Here is an 18,892-nt window from a genome sequence, read left to right as displayed (position 1 = left end):
GGTAGCCTCCAACCTGATGGCGTGTACATTGACTTCTCTAACTTCTGTTAATGGCCCACCTCCCCCTCGTACCCCATCCGTTATTTATTTATATACACACATTCTTTCTCTCTCTCCTTTTTCTCCCTCTGTCCCTCTGACTATACCCCTTGCCCATCCTCTGGGTTTTTCCCCCCTCCCCCTTTTCCTTCTCCCTGGGCCTCCTGTCCCATGATCCTCTCGTATCCCCTTTTGCCAATCACCTGTCCAGCTCTTGGCTCCATCCCTCCCCCTCCTGTCTTCTCCTATCATTTTGGATCTCCCCCTCCCCCTCCCACTTTCAAATCCCTTACTCACTCTTCCTTCAGTTAGTCCTGACGAAGGGTCTCGGCCTGAAACGTCGACTGTACCTCTTCCTAGAGATGCTGCCTGGCCTGCTGCGTTCACCAACAACTTTGATGGGTCTTTTCATCCTTACTTGGTCTGTCCATGACTGTAGCACCTTTCATTAGCGCAGTTCAAGAAAGCAGCCCCATTTTCTCAGTCTACATGAGAACAATGTACTGGTCTCACCAGTGAAGCCCACAGGCCAGCATGAATGAAGGAAAGCTCATCTCCCACCTCTTCTACGTTCTATTTCTAAAATCGTAAGTTCTTTAGTGACTCTCTTTCCTGTTCAACCACCAGAAACCCAATGACCCTCTGTCCTTCCACCATCCGGCAGTCTTATTAAACATTCTGGCTAAGTATAAAGTATGAAAGTAAAGATGGCTTACTGAAGTAAAGAGGATGTTTACTGGGTCATCAAAGGAAATCTTCTTCTGCACGTTTAACAATTGCTGATGGTGACTGCTGGAAGCTGCCTCAAACACCTCCTGAAAGCTGAATGTTCCAGGGAGCTTGTCTCCAATCATAATGACTGACCTGAGGTCAGGAAGCCTAAACAAGGACAAAGCAAGTTCATCATCTAAAACGCAGTTCTCCAACACTGACTGAATTTACCACGGCATCAACACTGGGCGGCTGGGAATAGACACTGGGCGGCTCCCAAAATCAGGATTGAACTTGGATGTCTGGTGCTGGGAGCTGCACACTGCACCTCTTGTGCTGCCCTTTCAAATAAAGATAAATGTAACGCTCAGCGATATTGGCTTGTATATGTCTAGGGGAAATCCCACCCGGCGCCGGCCTGAACGCTTCCCGCTGGGTTGCTTGCCGCCCGAATCAATCCCAAACATCAATCATCAGCCAGCACACCCAGTACGTTTTACCAAGTGCACTTTATAGATATTACTAAGTCTATGAAATTAATATAAGTTCAATACAGAAAAGGAAGGAATGGGAAAAAAAAAGTCCAAGTTCTTCGTGCACAAGTTGGAGCTCAGAAATTCCTGGCGACCACCCGGACCCCGTGGACTTGCAGCTCGGGACCACCCGGACCCCGTGGACTCGCGGCTCGGGACCACCCGGACCCCGCTGACTCGCGGCTCGGGACCACCCGGACCCCGTGGACTCGCGGCTCAGGACCACCCGGACCCCGTGGACTCGCGGCTCGGGACCACCCGGACCCCGCTGACTCGCGGCTCAGGACCACCCGGACCCCGCTGACTCGCGGCTCGCGACCACCCGGACCCCGCTGACTCGCGGCTCAGGACCACCCGGACCCCGCTGACTCGCGGCTCGGGACCACCCGGACCCCGCTGACTCGCGGCTCAGGACCACCCGGACCCCGCTGACTCGCGGCTCAGGACCACCCGGACCCCGCTGACTCGCGGCTCGCGACCACCCGGACCCCGCTGACTCGCGGCTCAGGACCACCCGGACCCCGCTGACTCGCGGCTCAGGACCACCCGGACCCCGCTGACTCGCGGCTCGGGACCACCCGGACCCCGCTGACTCGCGGCTCGGGACCACCCGGACCCCGCTGACTCGCGGCTCGGGACCACCCGGACCCCGCTGACTCGCGGCTCGGGACCACCCGGACCCCGTGGACTTGCAGCTCGGGACCACCCGGACCCCGTGGACTCGCGGCTCGGGACCACCCGGACCCCGCTGACTCGCGGCTCGGGACCACCCGGACCCCGTGGACTCGCGGCTCAGGACCACCCGGACCCCGCTGACTCGCGGCTCGGGACCACCCGGACCCCGCTGACTCGCGGCTCGGGACCACCCGGACCCCGCTGACTCGCGGCTCGGGACCACCCGGACCCCGCTGACTCGCGGCTCGGGACCACCCGGACCCCGTGGACTTGCAGCTCGGGACCACCCGGACCCCGTGGACTCGCGGCTCGGGACCACCCGGACCCCGCTGACTCGCGGCTCGGGACCACCCGGACCCCGCTGACTCGCGGCTCGGGACCACCCGGACCCCGTGGACTTGCAGCTCGGGACCACCCGGACCCCGTGGACTCGCGGCTCAGGACCACCCAGACTCCGTGGACTCGCAGCTTAGGACCACCCGGACCCCGCTGACTCGCGGCTCGGGACCACCCGGACCCCGTGGACTCGCGGCTCGGGACCACCCGGACCCCGTGGACTTGCAGCTCGGGACCACCCGGACCCCGTGGACTCGCGGCTCAGGACCACCCGGACTCCGTGGACTCGCGGCTTGGGACCACCCAGAGTGATCGACCGCAGCCTTTTCGCACGTCCGCAGTCCTCTCCGTCTCTCCTCCGACTCCCTGCCAAAAACCCCCGTTCCCAGTCATATGAGACAGCATTATCACCCGAAGAAATGATAACATGAATACCCATTGGCTAATTGCACACTGCTGTCTGTATTAACCCAAGCAAATGTCTAGCTAGAGACCTTCTCAGCATTTAACATAACAAAGAAGCCATTTTAATCCACATATGCAGCAGTTTAAAAGATTAACATAACAAAGAGGCCATTTTAAATTGAACATACAAAGAAGAGACCCCGTACATAAAGGATGCTTTCTTGTACAGAAAGATGAGCAGGTTATACTGGAACTGATCAGCATAAATTGGACAGCAGCTTGAGTGCTGCCATTGTGGGAAAGATGTACTCAGGACAACGCAGGGATACGTGAAGGTATTTTCAGGACTAGGACACTGCAAATGGGAGAAACCTCAGCCTCAGCCTGTTCTCCAGAAACTGAGCCAGTATCACTATTGACTGACCTATGGCAGAACCAGACAATCTTGACACAAAAAGAATGACAGAGTTCAATATTGAGTCTGAAAAACTACGATGTGCCCCAAACAGAAGGCTTAGTGCTGGTCGTCGAGCTTGGGCTGTATTTCTCTAGTGTGGAGGAGACTACATGGTGAATGCCAAATGCACTACACTGGATTGGAAAATACACACGTTAATTGCTGTTTCACTTGGAAAGGCTGGTGGGAAGTGAAGAGATCTTGTATCTCTCATGGTTGTATGGGAAAATGCTCTAAGGTGGTAAGCGGTTCTGAACCTTGGACTGAACTCTACAGCTCTCTCTATCTGTACTAGAGCTCCCATGTGAACTCAGGCCTCATTCCTTTTGTCTGATCCATTCTGCCCACTTTAATGTTAAACTGCTTCCCTTCTGTCTGGCTCCACTATCACAGGATGTTCTCCCTCTGCCCCATACAACTGGTTTGGATACCTGGACCTTATTATCCTTTACAGGAGTACAAGTTCAGTCAGTGCTGTCACCTTTTGTGGCCCTGTTGCTACCCAGCTGAGACACTGAAGGAACCGGGCTCATTAGAATAGGCAGCTTAAGTTCAGCTGTCACCAGCTCCGTGCACATCGCTACGAGGACACTGGACTGAAATTGCAGATTTCAGCACTGACGTTCGACTTGGCAGCTTGGACCTGGCTGAGAACTGAATACCTGTACTAATCAACCAGCTGGAGTGCTTGCTGATATCCTTAACCTCTCCTTTCCACAGTCTGAGGCACTCATCTGCTCCAAGTAAGCCCCAAGAAGAGTGTGGTGACCTGCCTCAATGATTATTGTCCAACAGCACGTACACCCACTGTGAGAGGGTGATGATGGGACATACCAACTCCTTCCGGATCATCTGCTCTAATTTGCCTACTGACACAACAGGTCAACAGCAGATGCCATGATATTGCATCTTCACTCAGCCCTGGAATATCTGGACAGTGAAAATGCATACATTGGGACATTCTTCCTTGACTACAGTACAGCAGTTGACACCATCACCCCCTCAAAACTAATCTATAAGAACTGAGATCTAGGCCTTGATGTCTCCTTGTGCAATTGGATCCTCGATTTCCTCACTTGTAGACCCCAATCAGCTTGCATTGACAATGACATCTCCACCATCACCATGAGCATGGGTGCAGATCAAGGCTGAATGTTGAAGCCTTCTGCTCTAATCATTTACACTTATGACCATGATGCTAAGTAAATACTGCCTTGTGTGTACCAATGCCATATTCGTGTTTGCTGACAACACCACTGTTGTTGGCCAAATCAAAAGTGGAGATGGATCAGCATATAGGAGGGAAACTGAAAATCTGGTTGAATGTCACCACAACAACATCCTCTAATTCGACGTCAGCAAAACTGACGAGCTAAGAGAGGAGAGAAACCAGAGGCCAATGAGCCAGTCCTCATTCAATCCTCATTCAGTCCTCATGAGCCAGTCCTCATTCAGTCCTCATGAGCCAGTCCTCATTCAGTCCTCATTCAGTCCTCATTCAGTCTTCATTCAATCCTCATTCAGTCCTCATTCAATCCTCATTCAGACCTCATTCAGTCCTCATTCTGACTTCATTCAGTCCTTATTCAGTCCTCATTCAATCCTCATTCAGTCTTCATTCAATCCTCATTCAGTCCTCATTCAGTCCTCATGAGCCAGTCCTCTTTCAGTCCCCATTCAGTCCTCAATCCTCATTCAGTCCTCATTCAGACCTCATTCAGTCCTCATTCTGACCTCATTCAGTCCTCATTCTGACCTCATTCAGTCTTCATTCAATCCTCATTCAGTCCTCATGAGCCAGTCCTCATTCAGTCCCATTCAGTCCTCAATCCTCATTCAGTCCTCATTCAATCCTCATTCAGACCTCATTCAGTCCTCATTCTGACCTCATTCAGTCCTCATTCAGTCCTCATGAGCCAGTCCTCATTCAGTCCCCATTCAGTCCTCAATCCTCATTTAGTCCTCATTCAATCCTCATTCAGACCTCATTCAGTCCTCATTCTGACCTCATTCAGACCTCATTCAGACCTCATTCAGTCCCCATTCAGTCCTCATGAGCCAGTCCTCATTCTGTCCTCATGAGCTAGTCCTCATTCAATCCTCATTCAATTCTCATGAGCCAGTCCTCATTCAGTTCTCATTCAATCCTCATTCAGTCCTCATTCAGTCCTCATGAGCCAGTTCTCACTGGGGGGATTGAAGGTGGAGAGGATCAGTAACTTTAAATTCCTTGGTTTTACCGTGTCAGAGGACCTGTCCTGGGACCAGCAGGTAAGTACCATCACAAAGAAGGCAGAACAGCGCCTCTACTTTCTTAGGAGTTTGCAGAGATTTGGAATATCATCAGAAATTTGACGGACTCCTATAGATGTGCGATGGAGGGCATCATGGCCTGGTATGAAAACACCAGTACCTATGAATGGAAAAGCCTACAAAAAGCAGTGGATGCAGCCCAGTTCTTCACAGGAAACGTCCTCCCACCCACAGAACACATCTGCATGCAATGCTGTCACATCCATCATCCACCATCCAAGATAGCAGCATCCAGCATCACCATCGAAGCTATACTCTCCATTCACTACTGCTATTGAGAAGGAGGGACAGGAGCCTGAGGTCCCATGCGACCAAGTTCAGGAACAGTCATTACTCTTCAGCCATCAGGCTCCTGAACCAGCATAGATAACTTCACTCACCTCAACACTAAACTGATCCACAAACTATGGACTCACTTTCAAGAACTCTACAACTCGTTCTCAATATTATTGAATATTTATTATTATTACTTATTTTTACTTGTAATTGCACCATTTCTCTTCTTTTGCACATTGGTTGTTTGTCCATTTTAGTTTGTGTGCAGATTTTCATTGATCCCATTGTGTTTCTTTGTATCAACTGTGAATGCCCACAAGAAAATGAATTCCAGGGCAGGCTATGGATCACTTGTACATACTTTGAACTTTGAGTTAAGACCCAGTCAGTGGTGTTACCTGTTACTCCTGAGATCCCCAGCTCTGGCCTTCTCCAGCTCCGGACAGATCTGCTTAAGAATGTTGTAGTACTTTTGGGTTTTGAAGGTTAGGGGGCAGACCAGTGCCCTGCAGTTGACCTGTTTAGAGAAATGGACACATCAAGTCACCACATGGTCAGGCATCTTTTGCAGCAAGTTTATCTGTACTGCCAGCAGGGAAAGGAGATCACACACAGCAGAACCAAGGCAGCTCCAGGCTGATCACTTGAAGTCCAGACCAAAAGGTTCAAAGGTTGAACTTAATGTCAGAGAAATGTATACAATATACATCCTGAAATGCTTTTTCTTCACAAACATCCACGAAAACAGAGAAGTGCCCTAAAGAATGAACAGCAGTTAAGCGTGAGAACCCCAAAGTCCCCCCCAAGATCCCCCCTCCCACGCGTAAGCGGCAGCAAGCAACGATTTCCCCCCTCCTACCAGCAGCAAAAAGAAGCACATCGGTACCATCACCGAGCCCAAGCGTGTGCTAAGCAATAGTAAAGACACAGACCAAGGTTACCCCAAAGGCTTTGCATTCATCCAACATTCGACAAACCACAGGTTCTCTCTCCCCCCGGAGGTGTCCCCCATTTTCACAGCGAGCGGGAGACGTAACAACAACCTTCTTGTTTTTCGATGTTAAAAGTCCATTTTGCCGCTTTTTTTGAGCTCTGTGTCCGAAGATCACAAAGACCTCAGGTCTTCAGGCCCACAGCGAAAGATTTTCCACCCTCCCTGATGACACATGAGTCTCCTGCTGTGACATTGACCCTCCATCCACCTGTCTCCAGAGCCCCGAGACCTTAGGCTTCCGAACACGATCGAGACTCTCAGGCCAAATACTTGGCATGTCGAATAGCGGTCAGTCAGGGAACAAAAGGCATAGGAACAGAAATAGGGCATCTAGCCCATTGAGTCTGTTCTGCCATTCAATTATGGCTGATTTGTTTTCCCCCTCAAGCCACTTTCCTGCCTTCTCCTTGACACCCATATTAATCAAGAACCCATCAACCTCTGTTTTAAATATACCCAATGACTTGGGCTCCACAGCCACCTGAGGCAATGAATTTCACAAATTCGCCACCCTCTAGCTAAAGAAATTCCTCTTCAACTTTTTCTAAAGGGACATAATTCCACACTGAGGCTGTGGCCTCTGGTCCTAGACTCTCCCACTATTGGAAACATCAATATTCTTTCAAACATTTGATCATGGTTAATTTCTTCTCCTTTTCCAGCTCACTTTGCTGCCTTCCTGACACCCTTGCTAATCAAGAACTTATCACCTTCCGCTGGAAAAATGGGAACACATTAGAAAAGGCATGAAGAGTGTGTAGGGTGAAATTCAAAGAGGTATAGCTATCAGAACAGTGGGGCAGGGGCCAGGAGTTTTCAGCGACAATTTATGGATGTTGTACGACTGCTCCAAGTGCTCCTTGCCCCAGAGTGGAAAGGGTGCAACAGGGCCAGAATCCCCCACCTGCTGACAGATGTCTAATCCTGTGCTCCTTGTCTATAGCCCCTCAGCTGCTCCCCAGCAACAAAGCTGGTGGCATGCCAGACCTCTAGCAAAGCAAACACCCTCGATGGAAATGCCTGGACTCTGTACCACAGAGATCTGACAGGGAAGGGCTGCAGGAAAGGAGCAACTGAGAGGAAAGAGAAGGGGAATCAGACATTTACATTTCAAGTTTAATTTTACTGTCCCTGTGTCTGACAAGACCAGTCATCAGACCTGCTGGAAACTGGTGAAATAGGACTCCCAAGCAGCAGCAGCTATATCCAGTAATGACCTGGGCTCTGGGCTCAGCAACATTTTTGGTCCATATCTCCTTACAATATGAGCCAGTGGGCTGATTGAGTCTATGCCAGCATGGAGAGCCACTGTTCCCTCTGAGTTGTGAGGGTGCACAGCTGTGCAGAGTCTGAAATGCTCCGGAGCACACTGCTTTATTGTTGAGCAGCTGAAATTTTCTCTTACATAACGTTAATGTAACTTTGACATTATCTTAATATAACTGTGAAAACCCTGTAATTAATTATGTCTTAATGCATATATTCCACAAAGTTCCAAAATAATAAACATACCACAGCCTTTACTTTGAAACATTTTACAGGTTCGACATATCTACATTGTTAGAGTTTCAAGTTACAACATTGTTACAAATTGTAACAATAAACACAGAAAGGAAGTCAGTAGCTCATTGTTAATGAACTGCCAGCCTGCTAATCACCAACGGCATCTAGTCAAAACATTTTACTTTTGCCATTATGTCTGTCAGTTGTTTTGACTGCATGACATTATTTACTTGTGTTGTGAGTTGTGGTTTGTCTTTGATGTGAAAAATTCTATATTCTGACTTTTTTGGTAAATAGCCTTGCAAAAAGATCATCATTTAAAAAGAATTTTCAATTAAAAAACTGTTAGTACAAGGTAAAAGTTTATTTCTATAAAGTTGTTTGCATGACTGTGGCTATTTTATGAAAATTATAAGTGTTCTAACTTATCTTGTGACATTTTAAAATAATAAATATTATTTATTTATATATAGTATTTATAAATATTATTATTTTAGTATCCTAAAAACGATCCAGTCAGCAACTACTGCCTGAAAGTTTTGACCAATCCACAATATTGAGTAGCATTAACTGTCCATCATAATGTTTTAAAAGATCTGGCATCTCTTTGTAAAGTTCTTCAGAAAAGCTCTTTGAATACAATTGAAGCACAGCAGTTTGCAAAAACAGAAGTTAACAAGCTACAGGCACAGTATCTTGGTGATACCATTTATTGAAGTGACAAACTGAAAGATCTGCTTGCATCTGTAAGTTCTGATGTTAGTAATGCGGTTTATCCAACGTGTGTAATGTGACGGGATCCTGAATTATCCCTATGAACTGTGCTTTTAAAAAGAGAGAGAGAGAGTTGTGCAACACAAACACCTTGTTATTAAGAGAGAGGGAGGTGAAGACTGCTTTGAAATGGTGTTATGGTTTCTTTGCAAGGACACTGCCAGCTTCTGTGTTCTTACAGACAGAGAAGGGAGGAGCTACTTGATGGACAGCTGGTGTTCAGCACAACAGTATTTAAACCAGCGTAATTGCTTGTTTCACAGGACATGCAGACGCACAAGGGTGTGGTGAAGTTACCACTATCCTGTTCAGCTGTCCACGAGTGTGCGACTGAGGATCGATTCTGAGGGATTGATCTCTGATTATTAGTGCATGAAAGAGTGACCCTGTGGAGTTTACTAGTGTGTCTAACCCTCGCCTGGGTTGGTAGACTATCACTTGAAGACGGTGCTCCTAAGTTGGTCAAGTTTGTCTAACTTGGAAGTTTTGGAAGACAACGGGAAGAATCAATGGCATCGGCTTACTTGAACAACAACACCTCTCTCTCTCCATCACCACTCAACTCAATACCACGAACTGAACTGAACTTTACTCATCACCGTAACTGTATCCATTTACCCCAAGGCTTGAAGAAGCTTGTTTTTTATATTTACACACACACACATATATATAAAATGATTGCTAACCTGTTTGATGTATCTGCATTTATATTACTGTATTGCATAGTTACTAATAAATACCATTAGTTAATAGCAATACCAGAATCCCAGGTGTTTTCCATTTCTGCTGGTTCTTTAACCCGTCACGGGGTACGTGACAAAATTGGGACCTGCGTCTGGGATTTGAACAAATTGTGTGGGGGCTTGTTTGAATTGATTGGGGAAAATCCCTTTTGATTTGCTTGTGTGGGGAAAAACAGCAGAAATGGACATTAGTGTAGAGAGGTTTCTGTTGGAACCAACCCCTGAAGTGTTGGATGATGCTACGAGGAATGTGCTGTTGGCAATCGCTCAAAAATTAAGACTGAAGGTGACACTAAAATGAGGAAAGCTCAGATGCAGATGCCCAGCATTATACAGCTAAGGGAAAGTTTGACGAGGAGGTGTTAGAGTTATTCGCTGGAGGTAAACTTACTGAGGCTGAGATTCACCTTCAGGTGGAGCAATTCAGGCTGGAGGCTGAGACTAGGAAAAGACAGCATGAGTTACAACTGAAACAGCTCGAGGTCACTGAGGCAGAAAAGCAGTGAGAGTTTGAGAGGGAGATGGTGCAACAAGGAGGTCACGTGCCAGGCCATAGTAGGGAGCCGGTTGTACCATTTAATGTTAGCCAAGAAATTGAGTTGGTACCTCCATTTGAGGAAACAGAAGTCGATAGGTGTTTCCTACATTTTGAAAAAGTGGCCATAAATCGGAAGTGGCCGAGAGATCAGTGGGATGTCCTGTTACAAAGTGTGATTAAGGGGAAGACTCAATGAGTGTATTCAGCGTTGTCTGTTGTAGATGCAAATGATTATGATAGAGTGAAAGGTGCTGTACTTTACGTACAGTTTACGAGTTGGTTCCGGAGGCGTACAGGCAAAGGTTTCGAAATTTGAGGACGCCTTAGGACCGCACGTATCTAGAGTTTGCCTGTGAGATGCAGGTATACTTTGATTGTTGGTATACCACAAAAGGGGCAAGTGAGGATATTGACAACCTGAAAGAGTTGATATTGATTGAACAGTTTAAAGGTTGCATCCCTGATGGTATAAGGACATACTTAGATGAGAAAGAGGCAGCGACACTGTCAGAGTCTGCTAGATTAGCAGACGAGTATTCCCTAATTCATAACGGTAGGATTTTTCCCAATAAGAGTTACCAAAAGGGTATAGAGATAATCCACCAGCTAAACCAAAATGTAAGCTGGGGACTAGTGACAAAAGTAGGGAGGAAGGAAAGTAGTTGGGGGGAGAATTTCCCAGTTTAACGTGTTACTATTGCAAGAAGCCCGGTCATGTGGCGTCTAATTGTTTTGTTCAAAAAAGGGATAAGGGAAAAGAAAAGGCGACAACCCCAAATGCTTGTGTTCAGCCGGTTAGGACACCGCTGGTGAAGGAGGGGTCTGACCGAATTCAAGAAGGATTGGAGCGGTTTATTTCAAATGGATTTGTGTCTGTGAAGGAGGGGTCAACCCCGGTTCCGGTGAGGATCTGGCGAGATACTGGGGCTTTTCAGTCATTAATATTGAAGAGTGTTTTGGAATTCAGTGCTGAGACGGAGATTGGTGAAGTGAATATTATAAAAGGTATTGGAAAGGGGACTGAGGCCGTGCCTTTTCACAAGATAGTTTTGAAATGCGACTTGGTATCTGGACCAGTCATGATAGGGGTATGATCTGAAATACCGATAGACAATGTTGATGTCTTGCTCGGTAATGACTTTGCAGGTGGGGACATTTACCCACCAGTAAGCCTGCTGCTGCTGAGGATCCGTCTACAGATGCTGATGTGTACCCCGCCTGCGCAGTGACCCGAAGCATGTCGAGAAAGTCTGCTGATGCTCATGGCGACTTCCCTACCGTCCCTATACCAACAGGACTTAGAGGGTAGTAAGGCTTGTCCTTATTAAGGAATGAATTTATAGAGGAACAAAATGAAGATCCTGAAATTGTGGCTTTAAAAGAGACTGCTCTCTCTGAGGAAGAAATTCAAAATGAGTCAGTGGGATATCACCTTAAAGATGAGGTGTTGATGAGGAAGTGGAGACCCACTACGGTGCCTGCTAGTGAGGATTGGGCTATTGTGCATCTGGTGGTGGTTCCAAAGGTTTACAGGGCTGAAATTTTAAATCTGGCCCATAGGTGGACAAGATGCCTTTAGATGGACATTTTGGAGTAAAGAAGACAGTGCACAGGATTATGAGGGAATTTTGTTGGCCTAACGTGAGGAAGGATATTGTAAATTATTGAAGAGGTTGTCATACGTGCCAGGTGGTGGGAAAACCTAATCAGGCCATCCCAAAAGCACCACTTTGGCCGATACTTGCTTTTGGTGAACTGTTTTCCCAAGTCATAGTGGATTGTGTAGGCCCACTGCCAAAGACTGCAGCTGGCCATCAGTATGTGTTAACTGTTATATGTGCTGCATCTAGGTTCCCTGGAGCCGTGTCTCTCGGAAACATCCAGGCCAAGACTGTGGTAAAAGCATTCATCAAGTTTTTCACACTGGTCGGTTTGCCTAAGGAAATTCAATCTGCCCAGGGTAGTAACTTTACTTTGGGAACATTCCAGCAAATAGTTTCTGAGCTGGGGGCTAAACAAATTTTGTCATCTGCCTACCACCCAGAGTCTCAAGGGGCTTTGGAGTGGTTTCATTCCACTTTAAAGACCGTGATTAAAACCTACTGTTATGAGAATGACAGGGACTGGGATGAAGGGATACATTTACTACTTCTTGCCATTCGAAACACAATTCAAGAATCCCTGGGGTTCAGTCCGCTTGAGCTCATTCTCGGTCACAGGCCCAAAGGACCTTGGACCTTGATCAGAGAGCAGTGGTCTAACCCAAAAGTATATGTCAGTGTGTTAGATTATGTTTTGAAATTCCAAGAGAGGCTTAACAAGGCTTGTGACCTCGCAAAACAGTATTTGCAAAACTCCCAAATTAAAATGAAACATTGGTACGGTAAGAGAGCGAGGGAGCAGGTGTTTGAGGTTGGAGCTAAGGTTCTGGTCTTGTTCCCCCTTGTGACCAACCCCCTCCAAGTGCAATTTCATGGACCATACCAAATAATTAAGAAGATTGATTCTTTGAATTATTTTATTAAAACTCCTGACAGAAGGAAGGCTACCCAATTAGTACATGTAAATATGGTGAAGCCTTATTATGACTCTGAGATGGTACCAGTAAGTACTGTTATGAAAACAAATGGGGTTGTGGGATCTGGTAATGAGGTGCAAGATCATTTTAACAAGCTGAATATAGTATCAACCACTTGAGAATTCCATTATTTTGAAAGACATTACTGATAAAGTCTGTCATCAGGAGCCTGCACAGCAACAACAATTGAAAGAATTAATTAGCAGGCATAAAGATGTATTCCCTGACATTCCAAGATGGTGCACAGCTGCAGTGCATGACGTCATTGTAAATTCAGCCCAGCCGATAAAACAGCATCCTTACAGAATGAACTTAGAGAAAAGCAAAATGATTAAAAAAGAAATTGGCTACATGCTAACAACTGGTATCATTAGGCAATCTACCTCAGACTGGGCGTTGCCCTGTGTTCTTGTGCCTAAACTGGATGGTATCATGAGATTCTCTACTGACTACAGGAAAATCAATGCAATAACCAAGAGAGATGCTTATCCTATCCCGAGGGTGGATGACTGTATTGACAAAGTGGGAAAAGCTACGCACCTCGGAAAAATTGACTTGCTAAAAGGATATTGGTGTGTTCCTTTGACCGACAGGGCCAGAGAAATCTCAGCGTTTGTCACATCTTTGGGGCTGTATGAATACAATGTTTTACCCTTCGGGATGAAAAATGCTCCAGGGACATTTCAAAGAATGATCAATTCTGTGATTAGAGGTCTAGAAAACACAGGGGCTTACATTGATGATTTGGTTGTATGGAGTGACACGTGGGAAGAGCATATTGCGGCTGTAGAAAAACTGTTTGAAAGGCTGTCGAAGGCCAGGCTTACTGTGAACCTCGCTAAAAGTGAGTTTGGTCATGCCACAGTTACATATCTGGGCTATGTAGTAGGCCAGGGCCAACTGGTTCCTGTACAGGCCAAGGTTCAAGCTATTGCTGAGGTTCCTGTTCCGACAGGCAAGAAAGCTTTAAAAATGTTTCTAGGAATGGTGGGGTATTATTGTAAGTTTTGTAAGAACTTCGCTGATATCGCTCTCCCCCTAACGAAATTACGAGGGAAGAGTGAAAGATTTGTATGGAGTGACCTTTGCCAGGAGGCATTTAAATGTCTGAAAACCATTCTGTGTTATCATCCTGTGCTCAAATCACTTGATTTTTCAAAACCATTCTCTATAGCGACAGACACTAGTAACGAAGCTGCTGGGACGGTACTGTTACAGAAGGGTGTAGATGACATTGAACACCCAGTAGCTTATTTCTCAAAGAAATTTAATTTGCATCAGAAAAATTATTGCACTGTTGAAAAGGAGTTGCTATCACTTATCCTGGCTTTGCAACATTTTGAAGTCTATGTTTGTCTTGTCCAGAAACCACTTGTGGTTTACACAGACCATAATCCATTGGTGTTTCTAACTAAGATGAAGGATAAGAATAGAAGGTTATTAAACTGGAGTCTGATATTGCAAGAATATGACCTAAAAATCAAACATGTCAAAGATACTGACAACATTATTGCTGATTGTTTATCCAGGTGTTAAGTTAGAAATTGTACACGTTTTGCTCTGTTATCTGATGATTATACATGTATTATTTCAAACTTTGTACTTTATAGTTCAACCAAAAATTTTGACACATCAAAATTTTTCCTAAAAAGAGGGGGTGTGATGGGATCCTGAATTATCCCTATGAACTGTGCTTTTATAAAGAGAGAGAGAGAGTTTTGCAACACAAACACCTTGTTATTAAGAGAGAGGGAGGCGAAGACTGCTTTGAGATAGTGTTATGGTTTCTCTGCAGTGTGTTTACACTTTTGCAAGGACACTGGCAGCTTCTGAGATCCTAAACAGAGACAGAAGGGAGGAGCTACTTGATGGACAGCTGGTGTTCAGCACAACAGTATTTAAACCAGTGTAATTGCTTGTTTCACAGGACAGAGGACATGCAGACACACAAGGGTGTGGTGAAGTTACCACTATCCTGTTTAGGTGCCCACGAGTGTGTGACTGAGGATCAATCGTGAAGGATCGATCTCTGATTATTAGTGCGTGAAAGAGCGACCTTGTGGAGTCTACTAGCGTGTCTAACCCTCACCTGGGTTGGTAGATTATCACTCGAAGACGGTACTCTTAAGTTGGTCAAGTTTGGCTAACTTGGAAATTTCGGAGGACAACGGGAAGAATCGATGGCATCGGCTTACTCGAACAACAACAACACCTCTCTCTCTCCATCACTACTCAACTCAATACCACGAACTGAACTGAACTTTACTCATCGTTGTAGGACTGTATCCATTTACTCCTAGGCTTGAAGAAGCTCGGTTTTTATATTTCCACTCATATATATATATATATATATATATATATATATAAAATCATTGCTGACCTGTTTGATATATCTGCATTTATATTACTGCATTGCGTGGTTACTAATAAATACCATTAGTTAATAGCAATACCAGACTCCCAAGGTGTTTTCCATTTCCACTGGTTCTTTAACCCATCACGGGGTACGTGACAGTAATCAGTTGAATAATAGATTTCCTGATGACGAGTGAAAAGAATGGCAAGCTATGGACCTTGTTGCTATTGCAAATGCAACCAATTTTCAATTTGGAAAATAGATTTGAAAAAAATATATATTCAGCTACTGTTACGAATTATGACAAAAGTGTTGCTTCAACAATACCACAGAAATACTGTGCTTTCAAATTTGTTGTTCCAGAGAAAGTTAAGATTGGTTCAATTAAGACATTCACTGATGTGTTGAACTATATGCTTAGGAACAAAGAAATTGAAGAACTGTCAATTCTTGTTGGAACATTTCAAGCTTCTAGTGCTGATTGTCAACGTGAATTCAGTATTTTGAATTCAATCAAATGTAAATCCAGAAACAGATGAGAACTGAAACATTTGGATGCTCTAATAAGGATTAAGATGCATCTTTCACCTGGATGTGAAATTAATGTATTCAGTGTTCGTAGACATTGTAATAAAGGCAGACAAGAAAGAGTTCACAAAATGTGAAAGATTTTCTTAGTTGTACTGTATTTCAAAACACTCTTCAACTAATAAACTAAAGTGCTGTGTGGTTTCCAGGCTGTGTAAAAAATCCCTGCTTAGAGCAACAGATAATGTGTGCAGCTGTCAAAAAATTTACAAAGAATGTTAATCATATCAATCCCTTTCCCCCACTTTTACCCATTACCTACTCTTTCCACATAGCCACCAAATCAACATCCCCTTACTATGGGGTAATCTACAGCAGTAAATTTTCTGCCAACCAGCACATATTCAGGATGAGGAAACAATCAGAAGCCCGGAGGGAATTCGATTCAGTCACAGGAGGAACATACAAACTCCTGCACCAGACCTAAGCAGCAACACCAACTGCAGCATCACTGCGTCACCCAGAAGTCATGGTTTCACAGAGAAAGGTTCCAAGTTCAAAGAGGCAAGGGAAAGTTCCTTACCTTCTTCAGAAGAAACTCAAGCTCTCTAGCTTGGAATGCCGGGTTGATATTAGTCTGCGAAGAAGCACAGGAGATTAGGGTTAGAAAGAGACATGATTCAACAGCAACAGCTCACTCAACTGTCAGTTTACAATACTGAGGAATCCCTTGCACAATATCTTTGGGCAGCAGTAGCCATTTTGTCCCTGAGCTATTCACCAGCTTTAGGAAATGACAGACAAAAGAGATTCTGCAGATGCTGGAAATCTTGAGCAGCAAGCACAAAAGGCTGGAAGAACTCAGCAGATTAAGTGGCATCCATGGAGAGGAAGAAAGAGTCGATGTTTCAGACACAGACTCTCCATCAGGACTGGAAAAGAAGTGGCAGAAGCCAGAATAAGTAGGAGGGTGAGGGGAGAGAATATAAGCTGGTAGGTGATAGTTGAGACCAGGCGAGGGCTGAGGTGTGTGGGTAGGGAAGGCAGATGAAGTGAAAAGCAGGAAGAGGATAGGTGGAAGGGGTAAAGGGCTGAATAATCATAGTCATAGTCATACTTTATTGATCCTGGGGGAAATTGGTTTTTGTTACAGTTGCACCATAAATAATAAATAGTAATAAAACCATAAATAGTTAAATAGTAATATGTAAATTATGCCAGGAAATAAGTCCAGGACCAGCCTATTGACTCAGGGTGTCTGACCCTCCAAGGGAGGAGTTGTAAAGTTTGATGGCCACAGGCAGGAATGACTTCCTATGACGCTCTGTGTTGCATCTCGGAGGAATGAGTCTCTGGTTGAATGTACTCCTGTGCCTACCCAGTACATTATGTAGTGGATGGGAGACATTGACCAAGATGGGATGCAACTTAGACAGCATCCTCTTTTCAGACACCACCATCAGAGAGTCCAGTTCCATCCCCACAACATCACTGGCCTTACGGATGAGATTGTTGATTCTGTTGGTGTCTGCTACCCTCAGCCTGCTGCCCCAGCACACAACAGCAAACATGATAGCACTGGCCACCACAGACTCGTAGAACATCCTCAGCATCGTCCGGCCGACATTAAAGGACCTCAGTCTCCTCAGGAAATAGAGACAGCTCTGACCCTTCTTGTAGACAGACTCAGTGTTCTATCCCCAGGTATTTGTAATCCTCCACCATGTCCACACTGACCCCCTGGATGGAAACAGGGGTCACCGGTACCTTAGTTCTCCTCAGGTCTACCACCAGCTCCTTAGTCTTTTTCACATTAAGCTGCATTAAGAAGAAGGAATTCAACAGAAGAGGACAACAGACCATGTAAGAATGCAAAGGAGGACGGGAAGTAGAGAGAGGGAACTTGCAAGCACTTTTTACCCCATAAAAGACAGACCATAAGACCGTAAGACACAGAAGCAGAATTAGGCCACTTAGCACATCAAGTTAGCTCCACCATTTTCTCATGGCTGATCCCAGATCCCATTCAACTCCAAACACCTGCCCTCTCACAATATCCCTTGATGCCCTGACCAGTGAGGAATCCATCAACTTCCGCCCTAAATATACCCCACATGACTTGGCCTCCACCAAAGTCACTGGCAGAGCATTCCACAGTTTCACCACTCTTTGGCCAAAAAAAAATCCTCCTTACTTCCGTTTTAAAAGATCGCCCCTCAATTTTGAGGCTGTGCCCTCTAGTTCTGGATACCCCCACCAAAGGAAACATCCTCTCCACATCCACCTTATCTAGTCCTTTCAACATTCAGTAGGTTTCACTGAGATCCCCCCACTTTCTTCTAAATTCCAGTGAGTACAGGCCCAAAGTTGCCAGACACTCCTCATATGTTAACCCCTTCATTCCCAGAATCATCCTTCTGAACCTCTTCTGAACTCTCTCCAATGACCATACATCCTTTCTGAGTTATGGAGCCCAAAACTGTTGACAATACTCCAAGTGTAATCTGACTAGTGTCTTGTAAAACCTCAGAGCTATCTCCTTGCTTTTATATTCATTGTGGACGGGTCATATTCTGCATGGAGGTCAGTGACCAGTGGTGTGCCTCAGGGATCTGTTCTGGAACACCTTCTCTTTGTGATTTTTATAAATGACCTGGATGAGGAAGTGGAGGGATGTGTTAGTAAATTTGCTGATGACACAAAGGTTGGGGGTGTTGTGGATAATGTGGATAATGTCAGAGGTTACAGCGGGACATTGATAGGATGCAAAACTGGACTGAGAAGTGGCAGATGAAGTTCAACCCAGATAAGTGTGAGGTGGTTCATTTTGGTAGGTCAGGGTCCACGTCCATAGGACACTCAAAGCTGCTGTGCATGTTGGCTGTGTAGTTAAGAATACGGTGCATTGGCCTTCATCAACCATTCAAGAGCCGAGAGTAATGTTACAACTATATAGGACACTGGTCAGACCCCACTTGGAGTACTGTGCTCATTTCTGGTCGCCTCACTACAGGAAGGATGTGGAAGCTGTAAAACGGGTGCAGAGGAGATTTACAAGGATGTTGCCTGGATTGGGGAGCATGCCTTATGAGAATAGCTTGAGTGAACTCGGCCTTTTCTCCTTGGAGTGACG

General features: G+C 45.7%; 1 protein-coding gene across 1 annotated transcript; it reads right to left on the bottom strand.

The window, feature by feature from the left end:
- Positions 1 to 755: 755 nt before the first annotated feature.
- On the bottom strand, positions 756 to 16,396 carry LOC140192741 (medium-chain acyl-CoA ligase ACSF2, mitochondrial-like; the record flags this gene model as incomplete). The annotated part of the gene is made up of 3 exons (XM_072250248.1): positions 756 to 918; positions 6,144 to 6,262; positions 16,343 to 16,396. Coding segments are annotated over 3 exons (336 nt in total), but the record flags the coding sequence as incomplete, so codon positions are not given.
- Positions 16,397 to 18,892: the final 2,496 nt, after the last annotated feature.

This window comes from Mobula birostris, unplaced genomic scaffold (genome assembly GCF_030028105.1).
Source record: "Mobula birostris isolate sMobBir1 unplaced genomic scaffold, sMobBir1.hap1 scaffold_2408, whole genome shotgun sequence".
Taxonomy (NCBI): domain Eukaryota; kingdom Metazoa; phylum Chordata; class Chondrichthyes; order Myliobatiformes; family Myliobatidae; genus Mobula; species Mobula birostris.
The sequence above is the reverse complement of the archived record's forward strand: the minus strand, read 5'-3'. Positions and strand labels throughout refer to the sequence as shown.